The following is a 24,683-nucleotide window of genomic DNA, read 5'->3' as shown; positions in this document are numbered from 1 at the left end:
CAACAAAATCGTCTCAGTTTTCATATATTTTGGCCGTAAAATTGATGAAACGAGGCATCTACATCAGACGAGTGTTACATATTTGCGACTTTTCGAATTGATATTAAGATAATTGTCACTTAGGGTCAACAATCTCGTCTCAGGTTCTACATATTTTAGCCGTAAAATTGATAAAGGAGGCATTTCAATGACACTAGTCTCATATATTTGTGATTTTTCGTATTTATAAAGGATAATTGTCGTTTAGGGTCAACAACCTCGTCTCAGGTTCTCTATATTTTAGCGAGGCATTTCAAAGTGTCATGTATTTGCGATTGTTCGTATTGACACAGGATAAGTGTCATTTAGGGTCAACAAAATCGTCTCAGTTTCCCCATATTTTGGCCGTAAAGTTGATAAACGAGGCCCCTCATTGACGCGAGTCTCATATATTTGTGATTTTTGTATTGATACAGGATAATTGTAATTTAGGGTCAACAAAATCGCCTCAGTTTCCATATACTTTAGCCGTAAAATTGATGAAACGAGGCATTTGAAAGAGACGAGTGTTATATATTTGCAAGTTTTCGTATTAATACAAGATAATTGTACTTTAGGGACGACAACCTCGTCTCAGGATCTACATATTTTAGTCGTAAAAATGATGAACCAGGCATTTAAAAGAGACAAGTGTTATATATTTGCAATTTTTCGTATTGTTGCAAGATAATTGTCATTCAGGGACGACAACCTCGTCTCAGGACCTATATATTATAGCCGTAAAATTGATAAACGAGGCATTTAAAAGAGACAAGTGTCATGTATTTGCGATTATTCGTATTGATACCGGATAAGTGTCATTTAGGGTCAACAAAGTCGTCTCAGTTTCCCTATATTTTAGCCGTAAAATTGATAAACGAGGCATCTCAATGACACTAGTCTCATATATTTGTGATTTTTGTATTGATACAGGATAATTGTCATTTAGCTTCAATAAAATCGCCTCAGTTTCAATATACTTTAGCCGTTAAATTGATAAACCAGTCATTTAAAACAGACGAGTTTTATGTGTTTGCGATTTTTCGTATTGATACAAGATAATTGTTATTTAGGGACGAGAACCTTGTATCAGGATCTACATATTTTAGTCGTAAAAATGATAAACTAGGCATTTCAATGAGACTAGTCTCAAACATTTGTGATTTTTCGTATGAATAAAGGATAATTGTCATTTAGGGTCAACAACCTCGTCTCAGGTTCTATATATTTTAGACGTAAAATTGATAAATGAGGCATTTCAAAGTGATGAGTGTCATATATTTGTGATTTTAGTATTAATACAAGATAATTGTACTTTAGGGTCAACACCCAGTAAACACAAAGACGTCTTAAAGACGTCTTTTCTCGTCTCTAGCTCGTTCGGACGTCTCTCGACCAGAAAAAGACGTCTTAAAGACGTCTCTATAAGCCAAGTCAAATCTCGTTCTAAAGAAACGTCTCAAAGACGTCTTTATTTGGCCTCTGTAACACCAGTAAAATCTTGTTCGAAAGAAACGTCTTAAAGACGTCTTCATTTTGTCTCTGTAAGACCAGTAAAATCTCGTTCGAAAGAAACGTCTCAAAAACGTCTTTATTTGGTCTCTGTAACACCAGTAAAATCTTGTTCGAAAGAAACGTCTTAAAGACGTCTTCATTTTGTCTCTGTAAGACCAGTAAAATCTCGTTCGAAAGAAACGTCTCAAAGACGTCTTTATTTGGTCTCTGTAAGACCAGTAAAATCTCGTTGAAAATAAACGTCTTAAAGACGTCTTCATTTTGTCTCTGTAAGACCAGTAAAATCTCGTTGAAAATAAACGTCTTAAAGACGTCTTCATTTTGTCTCTGTAAGACCAGTAAAATCTCGTTCGAAAGAAACGTCTCAAAGACGTCTTCATTTGGACTCTGTAAGACCAGTAAAATCTCGTTGAAAATAAACGTCTCAAAGACTTCTTTATTTGGTCTCTGTAAGACAAGTAAAATCTCGTTAGAAATGAATGTCATCATTTCTTTTCGTTTTAAAGATAATTTCACAAGAAACAAATAACTACGTTATTTCTTTGCCCATTCGCAATAATTGGCGTACAAATAAACGTTTTTGATATTTCAGAATATTTCTTATACAGAGGTAGCCTAAAATTCGAATTAAATTTGTCTAAAAAAGGATACATTTTACAATGAAAACAGCGTTCGAATGACCGCATAGAATAAACTTGTAAAGAACATCGTTCCATTTCAACAAATGTTGCATTTGACGTTTACTTTTGAAGTTAAAGGAATAATGTGCTCCATAAAACAACAAGTAAATAGCAAAGCAAAAGGCTGTTTTTACCCGAGATATGAATGGACAATGAAGAAAATATTTTGCTGATTCAAAGTAAGTATCTTAGATATTTTTTGTACTTTCTCGGGCAGGAACATTTGCGATTTTTGGTCTTCACGCGGAAAATTATGCTTACGACTTATTTTAAACCAGTTTGAAATCAAGGGGAGCTTTCATCAATACTTGGGAAAATAATACTTTAAATGCTTAGTTTTCACACTTCAAGTGTACGTTACACATGTTCTAAGGTTTTAGACCTATAAAGTTTGTTCTTGAAAAAAAAAAACAGTAGCTACTTTATATATTGGCGTAATGACTGAAATGCATTTTATTAAAGGGTTGTTTGGAATATATCTTCAAAGAATAAAAACATCATCCAACGTGCACAATATGACAGATATATTTTACAAGCAGAGCTCAGACCGAAGTGTTAGTGATTGGCGAAAATAAATTGACGCTGTTGTTCAAGACAACCTTCAAAGATACTAACTGTTATTGTTCATGGTGAACAATTTTAATTTTGTAGTATTACACTGTATATTTTGTGTTATACATGCACGCTTTTTTATAAGCAAAACAGCTTCAAATGCTTGATTGTTGCTTATCTGTTGCTCATTGAACATTCATCTGTTTTCGTTGTTGTTGCTTATATAAAAGCTTGTATGTGATATTATTTTATTTATATTAAACTGTTTATTTATATAAATGATATAAATATCAAATTTCTATTAAATACTTCATCATCGTTTTCTTAACCTTTTTTTGTTTTGGTTTGTGACACCTTCATCAGAATTAAAATTACTAAAATCCTAATACGCATAGGTTAAAATTATTTGAAGCAGGACTGCCTGGGCAGTATAACGTTTGAAAGAGACTAAATAAAGACGTCTTTAAGACGTTTTGGTACTTACAGGAACGTCTCAAAAACGTCTTTAAAACGTCTTTAACACGTCGCAAAAAGACGCCTTTTTTACGTTTCTTAAAGACGTCTTTAGGTGTTAGGCTTTTAGACGGGTCAGAGACGTCTTAGAGACGTCTCATCTGGTCTTTCAAAGACGTTTTAAAGACGTGTTTAAGACGTCTCGTGTTTACTGGGTTGTCATTGTTAAATTTCAGGTTTATGTACTGGAAGAGATGCAATGTTATTTAATTTTTTCTCAATGATATGTTAAATTCTAAATCAATTGTCAAAAAAAGTTGATTCATCTGATTATTTGAAAGATAATTTGCTTATTTTCAAAAGAATAAAGGATGACAGCGTGACTGTCAAGTATTTAACTGTTCTCAGCCATTATCAACCAAACAGTATTCCTGACTTAAAAATGAAATACAAAATTTGTGTTGCTAATGCAGTCAGGTATGCATTAAATACTTTATATTGTTCTCTGTGTTTATTTCAAAAATAGATTAAGAACAGCTTCTTAAAATGTTTTTGGGGAATAGTGAATTAAAGATTTTTTCACCGATCTGTAGCATAGTTGTAGCTCCATTAAGTGCTCCTCCAGTTAAAAAAAAAAAAATTCAGACTAGCAAAGTGACATTATTTTTGTGTGGAAAACCTATACACCCTTCACGGTTCCTTATATTTGGCTAATTAACGAGGAAATCGACTTCGCTACGCTCTGTTCGCTGCCGCTTTGCTCCGCAAAAAACCCTGGGGACAGGAGTGCGTTATTGTTTTGGGCGTGTTAACCCAACGATAAATAATCCTTGTAACAACGTTGTTTTACGCAAATTTTACGCAATGTTTAAGGAATTCACAACCAGAAAAAGATTTTTACCTAAAACACAATAAATCTAATTTTATTTCGGTTGTCCACCGAACTCCCCCGCGTCTCCTATCAAGAAGGTTTGAGAGGGAAGTGTATATCTAAAAATAGTAATTTGCCGAACTTTTGAAAACATTCGTTGCGAAGGCTATCATTTTTATTCATTTATTGGACCGCATTTAACCCAGCGCGTACTCTTCTGCCGAATTTTTGGAAAGGTAGAATGTCTGGGAACAAAGTTTGCGCGTATTAAATCCAATTTTTCTCAAAGCACGCATAAATTCTTAATCAAACGGACACAAAAAGGCTGAAGGTAATGGGAACTTGAAAAAGATTCTCAGTAAGATTTGTTGCTATAGTTAACTAGCTAGATTTTCGCTTAATATTTAACAAAAAAAGCTAGCTAGCTATATAGCAACCAAGCTGTATAAGGGGGGGGGGGGTCATGTAATTTGTTGTTATTTTCATGCAGTTTTAAAAATCGTAGTTATCTAGCTAGCTAATATGTACATGTTTTACATGAACAATAACAATAACGATAACTTTATTGCTTATATACCAAACTCTATAATGCATAGAGGAGTACAATACAAGGATGCTGACTTGCCGAGAAGGCATATTATGTAGATTAGTTGACAGGTGAGAACAGACCACGGTCTGTCGTTTATATTTCTTGCCTGTGCATATATGCGTGTACCATCGTTCTCGATGATAATTATGATTTTTTTTGTCTCATTACGGCAAGTCAGCACCCTGCTTTGAAAATTGAAGCATTGCTTTGCGCTGCAATTTAAGTCGGGCGACCTTGAATAAATTAAAAAAATAAAATAAAAAATAATTATTACATAATAAATAAATAATAATCTTGTAACTTAAACTATACAGCTATATTAATTGAGCGAATACTTTACGAGACAAATTGGCAAAGATTAGTTCTGCATTACTTTATTCCACAGTCTTGTTATTCATTCCAGTATCTAGCAAGTTTCTTAGACAATTTTAATTTTAGAAAAAAGCAGTGCAGTTAATAATAATTAAAGCCAACAATAATTTTTGGTTTATAAATATGTCAGAAGAGTTGTTTGTAAATAACTATTTGCAGCAACGTAGGGTTTAATTATAGCAAAGGAGGCGGTTGTCAAATTCGAGTCGGAGGAAACGCAAAAATAAAACAGCGATTTTATTTGGAGTAGCAAAATGAACAGCGGTGCCATTTTGTATTTTTGATGCCTTTAACCTTGTGCTGTTTTATTTCATTTTTCTCTGTTTATTTTGTTTTTCTGGTGTGGTCAGTGAAACCTGGAACGAGGTGGAAGGAGAAGACAGACGTAACCGTGAAAGACCATCAAAGAATGCAGAAAAATAAAGAAAATGGAATAACAAAGAGACATTCTAGTTGATTGAAATTTTGGACGCCAAGTGTGTCTGTACAATGCCATGCGTAAAATACATCTTCGTATCTTAGAAAAGAGGCGAACTGCGACCTGCTGAATAAAAGTTCGTGATTACTGTGTTAATCTTGAAGACCACGCCGGCTGCCATGATCTGCTCTTTAATAAATCAATTTAAATGTTACAGCCATCATAACAAAGAAATTCCGGAAACAAAGACTAAGAATGTTTTGATATATATATTGTTCGTAGAGTTGAGGCCGTTTCATATTAAAGCAATATATTGCTGTAATGTAAAACAGCCTTTACAAAAATTTGTATTTTCACGTAAAAAAACAGTATTTTCACCTAAAACTTTGCAGAACGACAACACACTAGACCCACAATATAAAACAGTCTGACAGATAGATATTTTTTTCGCCATTATATAACAGATACAGGTTAAAATTGTCTTATCAACAAGCTCTCTTATAAATACCAGTTTTGTTTATATCTTTGTGAATTATTTTTAGTTTTTTTTACATATTTACCATATGTGACTGAATTAAAATACAATGAAATATATTTCTCTTTATAGTGATGGTCACGGGTCAACACGCATAAAATAATGAAAGAAGAGAAAGTTAAAGATCAAAATAGCAAAAATGACAACATGTGACGAACTAGCCGAGTTAACTAAGCATTCTTTGAGCATATCAAATTCACTTTCTATCAAACGAAAGATTAGACGCAAACACATGTCAAGGTAAAGCCCTAAAAATCGAATCCACCTCATAGCAAACCTTGAATTATAATCAACCAATTAACACAAAGTCGACGTGGTCACATCTTACCCTCTTAATAATGCAAGAATTAATTATATTTGTTCGGGTGAGTATAGCCATGCACGCTCCAAACAAAGGATTTCCTGATATTGACCACGTGAGTAAAGAACAATAGAAATAACCAATCAAAAAGCGCGGTTGTAATTCTGACTGCAGAAAAATTGTTTGTATTTTTTCCCACCTAAAATATTCCGGTGGTAAGAAAATTTTTGCTGTTTCTCCTGGCTAGTGACGTATATATTTTTATTTTTTTTACTACTGCACTTACTGAACAAATTTGTGAGTGAAAAAAATCTAGAAATATAAATATGAGGCCTCCATTTTGCACGTTCAATTTGTTGTTTAATGAATATTTGGCGCCATCTCATCATCGCGTTGTAGAAAAGAGACTCAAACATGAAAGAAATATTGTGGTTGGTCATAACTACGATAAAGACTTAGTCTTTATTTATATGCCGACATAAAAATTTTTGACACCCTGAAATTTTTATTTATTTTCGTTGTCTAGCCTACATAAAGTAATCTGGAAGACCTTGATTCGTCAAATAATGCATTTACTGTAACAGCATGGCCTCAATAATCATTTCGATTTTGGAAGAACTGTGGTATCCATGTTTTTCTGTTTTTCATCGTTTCCTCGTTTCCTTGAAGACGCATTGCAACTGAACAAGCCAAATTCGTGTAAGTTAACTCATTTTCTGCTATTTGTTTATCTCCCATTTTGAAACTTCCCTATTGAGACGCTATGTTTAAGTAAAACTTGTCGTGTATTAATCTTCAACATATTCTCAAGCATATTAGTCATGTGACCACTTTTGAAAATGTTGCAGAAAATGTTACCCAAAATGTTATCGTCTATCAGGGCCTTAACTACGTGCTCAAAAAATACTATTTTAATATTTTTGTTGTGGATTACATTTGAAAAGTGGTTAAAAATTATAATTTTGGAATGGAAAAAATTTATCACATTGTTAACTTTTGTTTTTGTTGAGTTATTTTTCTTACAGACTGATAAGAGAGAGGTAACCATAACATACAAGTTGATTTGCACAATTGTCAATGGCGAAATTGTTTATCTAACGAATAGCACTCACTAAATGTATAGTGTAAGTCTTCAAACTAATTTTAGTGAATGCCAGGATGAGACAGAAAAAATATTATTCTTTAATTGAACAAGTTTGAGTAAGTTTTTGAAAAAAACAAAATGAATTTGATTAAAAAACTTCCAAGCTGAAATCTTTGGGAAAAATAAGGATAGTGCGGCACCGTTAGGAGACAGTAGGCAGTGTGGTGAACATGCCCCCTTTTATTTATTAAAATTTATTAAAAGTGCCTTTTCTGGTGACATGTTTCTGTTGACATGGAAAACACCTAAAATATTCAAGGCCATTTTAAAGCGATTAAATTTTCTTCCATTTATATTGACTAACAGCTTTACTTTTTCCGCAAGTACATTACACCGTTTGACATGTAAAAACAAAACATAAACAAAAATAAAATTTAATAAAAATATCTGTGTGTACTACCGGATGTGCACGTGACGCACTCATCATTAATGTATTAAAAATAAAAAGATGCCATACTAAAAGGTTATCTTAATGGATTTACAATGATGTGTTAAACCCAGCTGGAATTTTGTTTCTCTATTTATTTTATTTTCATTGTATTCACAAATTCAATATGTAGAAAATATTAATATAAGTTAACGGTTGGGAAAGCGAGTCGTTGCTAGGTTTGTTTTGATCAGCACATTCTTTAAACGTTAACCAAGATAGTCATCTCTTTTTTTCTGGCAGACAGAAGCAGAAGTGTGTAAACATAGTAAAAATGGAAAAGAAGCAGTGAGTTTTGTTTATTCATGCTATATATTTTTTTGATTATTTGTTCCACGGCTTTAAGCTGCTAAGACTTTGAAATAGGCTCCATGTTTGTGTCTCTTTATACCACCGAGACTGGTGAACTACGAATCGGTATAATTCTTGAGTATAGTGATACGGAGACCAATAGTAGGTTTGTGTTGTAGGCCAAAAAATCTAGTTGAACAAGATACAAAAACATTTTTTTTTAAATAAATAATTTTGAAACATTATTTTCTGTTTAGTTGGTTATGGAGCCAGATTTTCATTTGCCAATACAAATTTTCCGAACATTGACGATGTTTTATTTCTATTCAAAGTTCTATGAAGATATTTGTTTTCTTTATAAGAAGTTTTAAACTAGCCGAAACTCGTAGGTAACTAAACAATAAATAGTTGTGTCTATTGATTTTTATGTTTTATAAAAATAAAATGTTTAAAATCGTTTTTGAGTTTTATTTGTTTCTTGCTTTCCTAGTTGTTAAAAAAACTTCTTCTACAGCCTTTAAGCCTGTAGAAGTTTAAAATACTCTTTTTCGCCGTTTTTAACACAAAAGACTAGTGTATCAAGAAACATTACGAGTCTAGCGTAGCGGTACGGAAATTATAAGTTGTAGAGTGTTGTGGTCAAAACCATCTTGTTAAACAAGATAAAAAAACGTAAACTTTATTTTTGCACTATCAGTTTGAATTATTATTTTGTTTCGCACATTTTTCTCGGGTTTAAGGCAATAAATAACAAACTAAATTTGATAAATTTTCTTATTATTTTGTGTTCAGTCGGTTTGGCTTGTCAACATTTCAGTGATCTTAATTTTTTTAAAACTGGATTTTCTTTCATTTTGAGAAAAAGTAACTATCCCAATTTCGTTTTGAAAAAGAAATTAAGTACAAAATTTTTTTCATTGATTCTGCTTCATAAAGCAGTGGTTCACAAACTCAAACACATTTTTAATCTTTTGTGTTGCTTGCCATTTCTTAATAATGAGAACACATGTCGCTCACAAAATGGTCAAGTACAAACCAATACACTACGTAACGAAAAAGTTTATGAAAGAAATTACCGTCAAATCTCCTCAATTTTATGACGCATTCCTTTCTGGCCAGCTTTTAAGATCTGCCAGCGGCATTCTTGAGCACATCCGAGCAACGAAATGTTTATACCCACAAACGTCTCGAAATTTGGGTGTTAAGTGAATTTACCAAGATCAAAATACGTATAAAACGCTATGTAATTCCTTGTGGCACCAAGTTCAAAGTTAACTGTCTTGCTTGATAGCGACGGGCAAATCTCTGATGTCTTTTTCCTTGGCTAGTTGATTCTTATTCAGGAAATCCGTTATTTGACCAATAAACTTTGAATTGAGCAATGGTGATAAAACTTATCAGAGTTTTTACCAGATTACGTCACGTGTCAAAAAGCACAAAAACAAGCATTTTCGCTGCTGATCTTTGAAACTGTTCTCAAATTTACTTATAGTATCATAATCGCGCTAGTGGTTGTCATTGTCGTCGTAGCTGTCGCCATCACTTTAGGCGTCACACTAAGCAAAGATGACGACGGCGATGGAAACAATTATGCTGCTGTAAAGGACTATTACACAAATGGTGCTGTCGCAACAGATGCTAAAAACTGTTCAGATGTAGGTTTTATTTCTAAACTTCAATAACCCTATAAGAAGTATTTTAACATAAAAAAAGAATTCAATACTTTACTTGTTTTTACACGTGTCACTGAATTTCATATTAACCAAACGGTATGCAAATCAGCATAAACTGTTAAACGGGCCTGTGTCTTTAAAGAGGGAAGGGCACTAGAAAGAGGACATGCGGTAATAAACAACAACGAAAAATTAAACAAATGGATGTTCAATATCTTTTAAATATATATTTAATCTTTAATCATTCTTTGGTTTATACTTAGTTAGAAATTACTTTAATTCTTTGTATTTTCAAATGAATGAAACGTTCAAGTTCCTCTCTTGCAACTTGATGAATTGTTGATCTATGAAAAAAAACGCATTATAGGTTATGAGTAAACAAAACCTTTTGCATTTGGTATATACTTTTTAGTTAGGTTTCCATACGACTGCATTTTCCGCTTGAGCGGAAAAAGCTCGCGAGCTTTTTTCTCTCGGGATTGACGTGAATGGAAATTAATTTTCCGCTTAAGAGAAAACGTGCTTATTCAGATTAAAATGGCTACCGTAAACAGAAGATATGTTTTATTACAAAATTAAAAATTAATTATAACTTTATGTGGCACCGTGTAAAAAGAAGCAGAACTTTAAAAACATAAACAGAAAAGAATGTGGATAAGGAGACTTTTTCAGGAAAGAAGGACCAAAGGGTTGTACAATGTTTTAGTCAAAGATTTATTCTTTTTTGATAGTGAATATTTCTTTAAATCGTTTCGAATGACACCAGTAAGATTTGAACAGCTACTCTCTTGGATAGCCCCTGTCATCGTCAAGTCATCTAAAATCAGGGATGTTACAAGTCCTAGCGAGCGTTTATGCATTACATTGTGGTATTTAACTACAGGAGATGCTCACATTACAATTGGAAGTAGCTATAGAGTCAGCCCTCCAACTGTCTGTCGCATTATACGCGAAACGTGCGAAGCAATATGGGATCAATTGCAGAGTCATGGATTATTAGATGTTCCTGACACAGAAAGCAAGTGGAAAGAGATTCAAAGACCGATGGAACTTTCCACATTGTTTAGGGGCAATGGATGGCAAACATGTAGTAATGCCAGCACCAGCCCGAAGTGGTTCAGACTACTTTAATTACATAGCATAGTGTTGCTTGCTGTGTGCAATGCACGTTACAAATTTACGTTGATAGACATTGGTGATGCTGGGCTTCAAAGAGATGGAGCAAAACAAAAAACAGCAAAATTGGCCAGGCCATAGAAACAAACTCAATTAATAGACCACCCCCAGCCAAAATAAAAGATGCAGGAAATAAGCTATATCCATATGTTTTTGTGGCTGATGATGCCTTTCAATTAAAACCACATATGCTAAAACCATTCGCTCGTGTGGATTCTTGCATTAAAAAAAAATATTTAACTACCGTTTATCAAGGGCCAGAAGAATAATTGAAAATTGTTTTGGCATATCAGTAGCAAGGTTTCGCATTTTTAGACGTCCCATTATTGCACAGGCTGAAACTGTGAATTTAATAACAAAAGCAGTAGTTGCTCTACACAACTTTTTAATGAAAAGCCAAGAAAACCATGGTGAGTGCAGGTACTGTCCACCAGGATTTGTGGATACTGAAAATGGCGCGGACTGACAGCTTGGAAACTGGAGGAATGAAACCAATGGATATACTGGCTTTTTACCTATTGGTACTACGCGATCAAACAACTATACAAAAAATGCTAAGGATGTGCGCGAGGATTATAAAGATTATTTTACCACACAAGAAGGAGCTGTAGGTTGGCAGTGGGACTATGTATCCAGAACGATAGACCCAAGTGCAAACCAACAAAATTATTTGCAACTATATATAACTATATACAAGAAAAAAAATATGGAAATATATAACTATATATTTTTTTTGAAATATGCCACTAGATACACACTTTTTATAACGATTATGCTTTTTGGTTTAGTGATTCCTAAAAAATCGACATCTTTGCTCTTAAATTATTTTTAAAGTTATTTTTAGACATGTCTGAAGTAAGGAGAGAAAAGCCAATTAAAGAATCAACATATAACACAAGAAGGTAACTCTCTTTTATAAAAATATTTACAATAATGTAACTTCTATTATCTAAAAAGTGTGTAATACATATACAAGTAAAAATGTTGAAAATACTATAAAAATATATGTTAAAAAAAAGATTTTCTTTTCATCAAACTCCAGCTCAAACAGCAATGTTTGAATTTTAAGCTTAGCAATTTTATTCTTTCGAGCTGCTAATTTTCTTAATGTTGGCACAATACTTTTGGCAAAAAGCATATCTTCGTCGTCTTCTGCATCGTTTGGAAGTAGGGCAGCCCTAGTCGTTGAATTTATGTCCTCCAATGTTTTTAAAAATTGAATGTCCATTTCAGTTGCAGCTTGTACGCGGGGTCTTCTTTGGAATAGGTTCAATGCAGCTACTAGTACTATCCAAGTTTTCTTCTTCATCATTTTACGAAAGGCTTGAACTAGGGGTCATCATGCCATCACTTGTGATTGGTGAAGGTGGGGACATAGAAACATTACTAGAAGTCTCTTTATTCGTGACTTTGTCTTGTACGAACTGCAACTGTGAGAAATATTTACATTTCGGCAATGTATGTGCTGTTGCACCAGATCGTGTCAATTCTGCACGCCTTACCAAGCATCGCTTTAGGTTATCACGCAGGTTTTTCCACTGCGATTTCAGGAATTCAACTAAAATAAATAAATCTTTAAGTGTATCTAGATAGTTTGATTGAAAAACAGCATTTAAAAATATAGCTAGCTAACCTAATGCAATAATTGTTGATAAATTGTTCTGTGTCTGCTTAGGGTTTATATCGAGTGTTCAATGTACGATAATACTCTAACCTGGTTTTCCAAACTTTGTTGCCAGTTGTTGCCATGCTGTCTTTCTCATGTTTTGGTCATGGTGTGACCTGGTTGAAGTATTCTATAAGCATGGGAAACCTTCCATCTCGTTTATGAAGATTTCAACGTCATAATTGGCCACAGTGTTTTCTCCTGATACTTGTGAGAAGTCAGTTACAATATCATTCTCATCTTGTCGTGATGACTGTTGATTCTGTTGTTGTATCCTGATTGATCCTGTTCGTAAATTTATCAAATTTTAACCTCTGGTTACAAAGTCGTTGCTTCGTCTCTGTACATCCTCGTTCACTATATCTCCTTCTTCTGCTATACTGGCTTCGTTAGTTTGTGAGCGATTATAAAATTGAGCCTATCGAGTAAAGTTTTCCTTGTGAGCTTTCAAAAGTACGTCTCTCTGCCATCTTGATATTTATTTCACTAAAAGGATTACGCAATGTTTACATTTTTCTCAAATTTCATTGGCCGAAAAGCTTGAGAAAAATACGCGCTGAAAAATTTGAATGAGTTAAACTTTTTCAGAGTAGCTGGGGAGCATCTTTTCACGTCGGGTCAGCGGTCATTCTACTTCATTGCACATGCTTGTGGAAAAAACTCTTGAGATTTTTCCGCTCGAGCGGAAAATGCAGTCGTATGTAAACCTACCTTTATTCTTCTAATGTTGCTGTCTATTCTTCACATCATAGCCGCAACATTAGTTCAAAAAACTCTCACTAATGCATTAAATGCAATTAGTTTTAACAATCGTATATAATTCATAACGTCAACCTGCATGCCACATAACATATCTCTCAAGATTGGTTTGGAAATGTTAAAAGCAGGAGGGCATGCTGTAGATGCTGCTATTGCAAGTTTAATTTGCGTAGGAGTGGTAAATCTGCACTCTACTGGTATCAGTGGTGGAGGTTTTATGACACTGTACGATAAAGCAAAGAGGAAAACTACAGTGTTTGACTATAGAGAAACTGGTCCAGCTGGCTTACATGCAAACTCTTATGCTCATGACAAAAACGCCGCAAAAGTAGGTATGTACAGAGTAATTTAACTTTATTCAGGTCGGTTTTGTGGCCGGGTTACCCTTGATAAATGACCGTGACAAAAGAAGTTGTTTAAAAAAATCAGCTTTCCTGAAGGCAACTGAAACTTATAAAAGTCGCAATATTTAATGCATGCATCTTTTCAACAAAAATTTCAGAGCGACAGGTTTAAAACACTTTTAATTTTAGCACTTTTGAGTAACATAAACTTCATACCATACCATTTCACTGATCTTTCAGCTTAATTTTTTTTAACTTTCGGGTATTTTTGTAAGCATGTCCAAATCTTTCAAATCTTAACTACAGAAATAACCCTTGTCAGCAAGTTCTGTAAAACTCTCTGTATACACATATAACTTTACCTTTTTTGTGGGCTTTGTGTGAGACCCTATTTAATCGTCTGTTAATGATACTTATACATCAGACAACATCGCAACAAACAATTGAAATTAAGGATCAAAAGCTTTGTAAAAAAAATATGACTGAAAAATTTGTTGTTTTTTAGAATAGCGGTTTCTTCTGGAATAAATTTGTCCACAAAAACGACGTTTTCTTTATGTTTTTTGGTTTCAAAATCTGACGTTGTTATAACACTAAAAGCTATATTGCACAACCCTCAGAATTTTATTTTAAGGTGGATTAGCAGTCGGCGTTCCTGGAGAGATTAGAGGTTTAAAGTTAGTTCATGAAAGGTATGGAAAATTACCTTGGTCTCAATTATTTGAACCATCAATCAAGCTGGCTGAAGCAGGTATCACGATCGGAAAGCATATGGCTTCGAAATTATCAAGTTCTACAAAGAAAGCAATCATGGCGGATCCTGGATTGAAGTAAGAGACGACATATTTATATTTAAAAAGAAGTACCAGAAATTTCTGGGCAAGTTGCTTCGAAATCTTAGTGTGCTTTGACTTACGTCAAAATTCTAACCAAAACCGACTTTTTGCCAGCAATATCATAGCGGACTAAAAAAGCGAAAGAGAAGCATTTACATAAATTTCGGATTTAGTTTCTGGTTGCTAACATGTTAACATGCTCTATTTTGACTAGTATTTCACTTGCCAATGGGGAAAATATATCAAGATATATTATAGATATCATAGATATATCATAGAACCCTGGGCAGCAAGTGTTTACTCCTAAGGATTTCTCTGCTTCAGTTCAGGGACTATACCCACTTTGTACCCAAGACCAAACATTTCTCCAATGTCTGAAAAGTTCTACGATAATAACTTCTGATTTAAAATCCATAAAAACGTTTATCAAGTTATATTCTTAAATTTGTCGGGTAAAAAAACATGCGAATTGTAAAAAAAATTATTTGTTGTCAAACTCGACATTTCAAGATTAAGAAAATAATAACTGAAAGCAATTAAGTCACTAATCCCTGACTTCTCAACCCTTTTTCCTGTCTATCATAAACAAGCAAGGCTTTCGCGTTTTTGTTTGTTTGTTTGTTAATTAAATCAGGTGGACAAGGGACAAAAACTAAAAAACTGTGAGCTTGTTGTGTTATGTTCCGTTTTTAACAGAAAAGTGCAACGTCAATAAAACAGTTGCAACAAATCCATATGATTCCACATTCGTCTCTCTCATCACAAACTTTTATATCTCTCAACAGATCCTGTGTACAATGATAAACCGGACATAAAATTTATTTCTGAAATTATTTACAGAAGAAAATATTTACACTCGCTTAAAGGTTACCTTCCGCGAAAAATAAAGTTAATTGCATATGAAAGAGCTTGAAGGGGTGTCTAGGAATTTGAATATTTTTTTTAAAATTCTTGATTGGTTCTTTAGAAGATTCACTAATTGATGCATGATGCCATAAGTATTCTTTGCGAGAGTGTTGTATTTAACACTTCTGACAAGCGATATAGAGCTATAAAATTTTCCGGCTGTTCACTTTGACGCGTTTTAAACATTTTACATACATTTCAATATTAGTTACCATAATTATGCTCAATGCTAACTCATGACGTAATTTTGCACAATTAGCGCAACTTTTAAGACAAATATTTCGAGAACAGATAAAGACTTTTCAAAAAAATAAAAATATTTCTAGTGAATATAGGTAACCTTTAAAGCCAAATAGGCTTCGCCCACACTTAGCTCGTTCTGTAAGAAGTACTGTTGGCAAACATCGAAGCGTGAAGAACTCAACGCCTGTAAACTGATGCTGTATTTAGTATCAAAAATTGAGTTTCTATTATTAAAAGCTGCATCATTTGAGGACGAAGAATAAAGAACTTGGCAACTAAGGTTATTTGAGGACGTTACAGTATCATTCCAAAGTTGTTGTTTCTCAGTTCTAACCTCTTTAAAGCTTCCGAAATATAAATCTTAAAATGAATAATTTTTGGTGAAGAAATAGGTATGTAGAAGTTCAGCTATCAATTCAAGCATGCGCGAAATAAATAACTGGCAAGCTATAATTAGTTACCTGTATACTCCAAATACCGACAAATCAGTAGACCATTAACAAAAAAGAGGATATAAACTCATTCCAGAAGTTAGACGAAAATTCCCGATCTAAATTAATTTTTACACGAGTCCAGTGAGACTAATCACCTCTGCTTGAACTCTAGGCTAAACTTTCCTTGTATGACATTGCGTAAGAAATGAGGCTATCTTTTAAACATTCTCTGTATTTTTATTTCCCGTACTCTCTTATATTAAAACTAGAGTTTCATTCAAAATAGTAACCGAATTGCAAATTTGGGCCAAAGTTACACATAATGGTAACCGTAATATGTAACCCCGGCGAACCGTGTTTTTTTGTAGAGAAATTCTAGTAAATGAAGATGGTACGTTCAAAAAAGCGGGAGATATTATTGTTAACAAGAAATATGCTGATACACTCCGAATACTTAAAGACAATCCAGAAGATCTTTACACAGGAAATATCTCGAAGTCCTTTTTAAGTGACGTCAACAACAATAATGGTAACATGACGGCGGAGGATTTGAAAAATTACAAAGTTTTAGAGAAAGTACCTATAACCACAACATTGAATGGTTTGACACTTGATACAACTCCTTTACCAGGAGGTGGTTCTGTTTTAATACACATCTTAAATATGGTAAAAGGTATGATTTTATTATTTATTTATCGGTTGTGTATTATGACATTGCTAAATAAAACAACAACAAAACTTTTTAACGTTTGCGACTACGAGAAAAGGGATTTCTTTTAATTCATCAGAGTATCCAGTCTCGTTACCTGAGTAAATAAGATAAAACACTATCAATTTTCAACTTTCATTGCACTCTCCAGGTTACAGCTTGGTTTGTGTAACTGTTCGGGAGGTTAAAAAAATAACAACTGTGCCTGTAACCGCTAATAAAACATGGTTACGGTCATAGGAAAAAATTAATACGAGACAGACAATAGCAACTAACTGCGGTGTTTCTTTTTTTTCCTAGTGCCAAAGTGTATTAGTTTGGTTGCATTTCCTTACGTTTTCATAGGCTACAATTTCAACGCATCATACCTGGACACAGTTGATGAGAAAGTGTTAACATATCACAGAATTGTGGAAAGTTTTAAATTTAGCTATTCGAAACGTCCACATCTTGGTGACCCCGATAAAGTACCTGTTGAAAATAAAACCGAATTCGATAAAGTAAACATTCAGTTGATTTTCTACATATTTTTGCGGTGGAAGTTTTTATTTTCATTCCTTAAACAAATATAGCCCATTTTTAATTTCTACTCTCCTATTCAATAAAAGTATAATCGCGTGCGTTGTATTTCAGATGAAAGAAGACATAATAAGTCTAGCGAAGGCTGAAATGAATCGTATGAAAGTGAATGACACTTCCACGCAAGAAAATAGTTATTACGATCAATTCTTTACGACAACTGAAGACGATGGTACTACACATGTTTCAGTGATTGATAAAGATGGAAATGCTGTATCAGCTACGGATACGATCAATTTTGCGTATGTCTTTTTTTTTAAATTTTGTTTAATCTCTTGATACATATAGCTTGTAGAAATTTCAATTTATATTTTTAAAGAAATGCGATTCTTACCATTAACTTGATTCCTTTAAATTAAGACAACGATAAATAATCTTCTTAAGTATTATTTACGAATGGCTCACTAATTATTCGTCTGCTTAGGTGTGTGTTTTTATGAATTTTCAGCAGGCATTCGAGTTTTTTTAAATTTTATTTTTAAAAAACTTGATTTTGTCACATTGCATTTTTACGTATCACCTGCTACTTTAACATACAATAAAGTAGCTTTCACATCCAGTGAAACAATCGTGACTTTTTATCCGCATGTCTTGATCGATATTAATAATGTTATACTTCACTTTAGTAAAAACTCACTTTTTTCATTGCTTGAATAGCATAGTTAAAGTTCCTCCTTCCTAGGTTTGGCGCAAAATTTCGATCAATGAAAACTGGTATTATATACAACAACGAACTAGCTGATTTTTTCTTAAACTCCACTTACGGTGATAAATATCCAACGCCGTTATATAATGCTCCCGGTGCTGGACGGCGACCTCTTTCATCGACCTGTCCGTCAATTTTAGTTGATAAAGATGGAAATGTTGTGATGGTGGTTGGTGGTTCAGGAGGTACCAGGATAACACTTTCTACCGCTTGGGTAAGAGTTTAGTAAATAGCAATTATATTTCTATACAAGAAGCATAACTTCCATTTATAAAACCTACTTACAATTTAAATTGAGTTATAAGAGTTTAAAGCGCGTCCACACGCAGTTTTGCGGCAAAGCATAAAGAATTATTAATTAGCGCTATATTATTACTCAGTGTCCTTCCAAAGAGGTCTTTAGTTAAGCGAATTTATCTGGAAGAAATAATGAGATAAGAAGTGTCTAAATCTTAGGTTGTAGTCATCGAAAAATTTTTAATTGCATTGCTTGCTGTCATAACTTTCTTTTTAACATTCTAACTCCTTTTTTAGGTTATCATCAAGAAGTTGATGTTTTCGTACAATCTAACTTCAGCTGTGGAAGATGCTCGTCCGCAACACGCATTTTTTCCAGAATACATTCGAAATGAAAAAGGGTACCTCCTCTCCGACGATATTGTGGAGGGATTGAAAAAAAAGAATCACAGAATTCTACAATCCAGTCTTAATGCTATAGTTCAAGGTATATATGTTGACGGTGGAAAAATTTACGCGAAATCTGATCCCAGAAAAGAAGGTGTGGCAGCTGGATATTAATTTCGTGCACGAATACAATGTTACCATATTTAATGAAAGTTAGAAAATATGTTCACAACATTCTAATTATAATTCTACATTAATAACACAAACACCGAACCAGCGACATAAGAGACTGAGAAACAGATTTTTTATTTTTTTATAAGTTTTAAATAATTACACGTCTTATAAATCTTAAATATTTTACTTGATATTGCATTTATGGCCTGTATAATGCAATGTGCAGCCTTGTCTCGCGGTGAAGTAGGAAGCGTGAAATTAAGACTTTCGCGTCTAGTTTTATTCGGGAAACGTTTTGAATAAAAAGTGGCAGAAAATCAAGAGTGAAACGCAAAATTTTGACTCTATGGATTATTTTTATGGTATTCCAGGGAGTTAGGACTTCTATAGAACACCGAAAACATTTCAGCGGAACAATTTCTAGTAGTGAGAATTTTAATAGATGACACAGGTCTGTTAAGCGCTTGATTGATTAGCAGAACAATATAGCTAGTAGGTGAAATAAATGTTCTTTTTCTTCAATATGTTTTGATCTTCTTTAACAACTGACAACTAAATTTCAAACTGTATTTTTGGTATTTTTTATTCAACGCCACAAAAACCTGATTATTCTGAAGAAATATCTAAAATACTATACATAACAGGGACATATAAAATGAAATCAAGTCGCTCTTAGGCGCAAAAAAAGTGTAATAAATCTTTACCATATGGAAGTAAATTGTAGTCGAAACAAAAGAAAGCCTAAATCAACGGGGGATTCGTCATCAGACTTAAACTACCTAACTTTAAACAGAAAGACCACAACTGAAACCATAAATCTGCTAATCGAGAAGACGAAATGTTACTACAACCTTCCATTCTTCACAAGACATAAAAAGAACGAGTTTTACATTTTTTTCGGAATGAGTTATAATACCCACTACCATCGTGCAGTCACTGAATATGGTCGCCACAAGCCGGAAAGTGGGTCGACGTTTTTTTAAGTAGTTTAATATCCCTTGGTGACTTCAAGGCTGCTAGAGCCTTACAAATTAACTTTTGTCCTGTGTCCATGAGAGTATTGGTCCACCTTTACTTTCTATATTTCCTTATCACCTTCAGTGAGCTCATACAGCTCATTGGTGAGCCATAAAGACGTACATGCTCCTGTTTCCCAAAGGATTCGAGGATGAGCCAAAAAACAAGGTTATAAATCAGCATGAAGGTGGAGTACTTGACAAAATAATGTTGACCAACGCAATAAACAAAAAGGATATTCTCGATGATTTTCGGCTAGATTTTAGGATTACATTTCAAATTATTCGAATGAGTTCTTTATTGTTCGGTTTTGACGTTTTCCAAATCTATTCACCTAAGTGCGAGAAGAAGACTTATTCGACGCCTGTTAATCTTTTGATTTCGGATAATGTAAATCTCCGATTTATGCAGAGATACAACGCATCCTCATACATAATATTAATGTATAGCGTGAAAGGTACAAAACCGCCTTATATTCATGCCATACAGTAAAACTTCAAAGCGGGAAAAAGGCCTGGTAATAGCCGATGCAATATTGCGGATGTAGCTGCACAATTTTATCAGCTAAAGCAGTTTTTCGTTAGTTAGTTCTACTATAGTAGTATAATCACAAGATCCTACAAGATAATGGATAATCAACAAGTGACTAGAGATGTAAATATTGAATAAAAAAACACTTTTGACTGTAGTGATGGCTGTAAAACTGCTGTTGGCGTAAAAAACAACCTGGTTAGTATTATTATATTACTTTTTAATTCCGTAGCTACAATCCCGGTCAAAAATAATAGCAGTAAACCCTTTTTACACATGTAGCAAGAGCAAGATAAGTACAAAGCCCCCTTTCCCCCAGTATCAATGTTCAAAAGTTGTGCTAACGCGTTTCCAAACATTGATAATGGGGGAGAGGGGGTAAGAAAGAATTATACTGCACTTTTTGTAGCTTACTGCCAATATATTTTGACCGGGATTGTCTCTGAAATTTTAGACTTAGAATTTTTTCGGCAATTTTTTGCAGTAATTTTTTTGACTTAATTTTTAAATTAATTCTAAAGGTGGATACTATATATATGTTTTGAAGTATGTACCAGCATTGTTTCTTTTGTTCCATGCTAAAATTGGAAACAATAGAAATGCTAAAACAATAGATGACGAGGCGAATTGGGCATTTTTCGATAATCGCGAGACATTATAATATTCCGTGAAAAATTGTAGTTAGATGAATACGTTATTGTTACTAATTTTTGTGGGTATTAATTTTGACGCAGTTGTGCGAAAAAAAATTATTTGCGCGCAAAATTTAGTACAGAAGCAACGCGCAAAATGTTTTGGGTGAAAAGTACTACGCGCAAAGAATATATATATACCTTTTCAAGAATGAAAGGGTACATGTATATTGAGTCAAAAATTCAGAAAATTAGTACCAATAAGGTAGTGCTAAGCTCTGTAAGGGAAGATCAAACTGAAAAAAGACCTTGTTTATGTTTGTTTTGCATGTAAGGTTGGCACTTGTGCAAAAGCAGAAAGGTGCCAGAACAAAATATTAAGTTTTTAAAGATATTTAGCTGTAATTTCCATGCGTCACAGTGCGTCACTAATGCGTCACTCGGTTTTTTGCATGTGTTTAACTGTTAAATGTATGCGTCACATGCGTCACAACATTTTTTTTAAGAAATATGTACTATTCTTTTAAAACTTTAGATGTGACGCATGTGACGCCTTAAATTCCTTCACAGCGTAGTACTATATAGCTTGTGACGCATATGTGACGCACTTGTGACGCATGGAATATAAGAACTTTTAAATACGAACATAGTTTTTCTATATATATTATACATTTTAGGCATCCATGCCTTTGATAACCGGGGTGCAAAAACAGTGCGGGCAAGGTTCTAGCTAAGTCTTTCATCGATTCCTTTAGGATTTCTTCAATGTATTTAAATTCTCGTCCTCTTGAACTCATCATATCTGTTTCGCGTTGATCTCTGGCTATATTTTTCAACATGTTTAATTGAACCTTTGCTTGTAGCCAAAATTAACATGGAATTTTCCCTGCCTATAACCATGTCAATGGCAAACTGGTTTTTAGGCCTTGGCAGGTATTTTATACCTTATTTTATACGTTATTTTAGGCTAGGATGAGAGCTTATTTCTTGTGTTGAATATCATTTGATTTCACTTTCGTTTTCTTCGAATTTTGGCGGCTAATTTTTCTTATCATTTCACTGGATTTGTTACAGAATAGTAGTTTCATAGAACCTAGGCTCTAGTCCACGTGTGTGTGTAACAAATTCGAGTTACAGAGGTCGTTTTGACTTTCTCTAGGAAAAAAAAGGCTACAACTCTTTTCAATTTTTTTTCTTGAAATTCAGACAATCCCGGTCAAAAATAATGGCAGTAAACCCTTTTTACACGTGTAGCAAGAGCAAGATAAGTACAAAGCCCCCTTTCCCCCAGTATCAATGTTCAAAAGTTGTGCTAACGCGTTTCCAAGCATTGATAATGGGGGAGAGGGGGTAAGAAAGAATTATACTGCACTTTTTGTAGCTTACTGCCAATATATTTTGACCGGGATTGTAGCTAGCTAGCTATTTCTTAGGCAGAAATCTTAATTAGCTAGTCAGCGCCTATAAATTCGCCTATTAACCAGCTTGCTACTACCAGGGTTCAAGCAGACTTTTTTTACTTTCCAAACAAATGGCTTCTCACCATGTGTTGAAGCAAGTGTTGTGTAGCTAGCTATATATTTTGGTTTGGTCAGTGATTTTTTTTGTGTGTAAATTTAGGCGGTCATCACCCAAATTTTGAATACTCTGCTTATTGGAGAAGCATTACGTCCAACTTAGTTAACAGTTCTTTCCTGACTCATAGCTAGCTATAGATGAGTTGCGAATGTATACGATATTTCTTATATGCGCGTGCATCTAGACAGGCAAAAAAAGAGGATCACATAGATCAAATTGGCTATTTACGTTAATTTGTTGATTAGGAATATAAGATTAAAATTACATTGGAATTGTTTCTCAGGGCAGACTTTGGTCTGTTGTTTATATTTTTGCGGAGAGAAGCGGAGCCCATTTCCTCATTAAATAAGCCAAATATAAAAGAAAAAGGAAGTACGGTGGAGAGTATATAGGATTTCTATACGATTTCCGCGCCTCGTCCCCCTATACATCAAAAATATCCAAAATTCGGCCGTTTTTGAGTCAGTTTCCCAGCGATTTAATATGGTCATTCTTAATTACATTTTTTAGTAAGCGAGACAATATGTTTTTAGCACGGCGATGGAGTTTTTGTTGTTTTTTAACCAAGCGTAAATAGTGCTGTTTTCAGTTGAGATTAATTTTGCTTACAATTTTTAGCCACGTGATACACATATTAATTTCGCTAATATCACATGACTTTTTTCTCGGACACATAGCACCTCAAACTGAAACTTTCGTTAATCTAAGCTATATCGCAACTGACGGAAGGGCTTGTTCAATAAAAAATGAAGAAAGGGTATGTTTAGCTCGCTTGTATATCACTATTTTTTACATTTAATGAACCCATTCTTATTCTCACTCACACCTAAAGCTAGGTAGCTTAAAACTGCAGATTTAGATAGAATAATAATAGAGCTTAGATAGCATTTAGCTACCTAGCTACTGTAAGAGTTAGCTAGCATAAAAACAAACAAACAATGCAATATAGCTAGCATAAAACTAGCTACAAAGCTTGCAGAAAATTAACTACTTAGCTGGGATAGAACTACCCATGTAGCTAGCAATAAATTGCTATTTTTGCTGGCATAAAATCAGCAACATAGCTAGCATAGAAAAATTGTTTGAGACTGATTTTCTACCTATCCTCTATCTAGCTAGCTATTATACATTTATACTACACAGTGAGTGAGATAATTCTACTCTGTAGGAATGTCCCATCATACAGCTTGTTCTAGCTACAATCGTCCACAAAATGGCCAAACATAGCCAGCTAGATATTTTGCAGATAGTAAATGTTTATATACAGGTATGTCACGTGTAATTGTTTATGTTGCTTAGCCACAAATGGACAGTTCTTAACATTAAGGGGGAATAGAGAGCTATATTTTCGTGGACGGTTGTAGCTAGCTATATATATTGTACACACGTCAGGAAATAAACTTTTTTAACCCTGCCGCTGAGCATACATCAGTGCGGCTTAAGTTGCAGAAGCGAAAATTATTTCAATATATATATATAGATAGATAGATAGATAGATAGATGTAGATGTAGATGTAGATGTAGATGTAGATGTAGATGTAGATGTAGATGTAGATGTAGATGTAGATGTAGATGTAGATGTAGATGTAGATGTAGATGTAGATGTAGATGTAGATGTAGATGTAGATGTAGATGTAGATGTAGATGTAGATGTAGATAGATATCTCGTTCAATCGTCAACATGTATTGAAAATCTCCAAGTGTATTCATTATTTTTTACCTAATTTCACGATATGTATACAAATAATGTCCCAATAATTTCTGTGTTTGTAACTTGACCCGATCCTTACACATGTGGCTCTAATGATGTTTTTGTTCAATCTGGAATAAGATATTTTTATCCTACTGTCATGAAAACTTGTTTGCAAACAAAACATATACTGCTATTTGAGTTTTAGCTGCACAGGCTAACAACAGGCTGTTTCCGCTG

At 33.8% G+C, this 24,683-nt stretch overlaps 1 protein-coding gene across 1 annotated transcript; it reads left to right on the top strand.

The window, feature by feature from the left end:
* The first annotated feature begins 7,909 nt into the window (after positions 1-7,909).
* Positions 7,910-19,564, top strand: LOC130648513 (glutathione hydrolase 1 proenzyme-like). Its single transcript, XM_057454568.1, has 9 exons — positions 7,910-8,163; positions 9,659-9,821; positions 13,544-13,772; positions 14,419-14,614; positions 16,572-16,876; positions 17,258-17,412; positions 17,546-17,733; positions 18,174-18,411; positions 18,732-19,564. The coding sequence occupies exons 1-9, from the start codon at positions 8,150-8,152 to the stop codon at positions 18,993-18,995; spliced, it is 1,752 nt and encodes a 583-aa protein (XP_057310551.1). The 5' UTR covers positions 7,910-8,149; the 3' UTR covers positions 18,996-19,564.
* Positions 19,565-24,683: the final 5,119 nt, after the last annotated feature.

The sequence above is a fragment of the Hydractinia symbiolongicarpus genome, chromosome 1 (genome assembly GCF_029227915.1).
Source record: "Hydractinia symbiolongicarpus strain clone_291-10 chromosome 1, HSymV2.1, whole genome shotgun sequence".
In the NCBI taxonomy this organism is placed as follows: domain Eukaryota; kingdom Metazoa; phylum Cnidaria; class Hydrozoa; order Anthoathecata; family Hydractiniidae; genus Hydractinia; species Hydractinia symbiolongicarpus.
This window is presented reverse-complemented; position numbering and strand designations above follow the sequence as displayed.

What these genes read in the sequence shown, in the direction of transcription:
- LOC130648513 (XM_057454568.1), top strand. An exon ending in CATCTTAAATATGGTAAAAG is followed by an intron (nt 16,877 to 17,257) that starts GTATGATTTTAT and finishes ACGTTTTCATAG; the next exon opens with GCTACAATTTCAACGCATCA. An exon ending in TAACACTTTCTACCGCTTGG is followed by an intron (nt 18,412 to 18,731) that starts GTAAGAGTTTAG and finishes CTCCTTTTTTAG; the next exon opens with GTTATCATCAAGAAGTTGAT.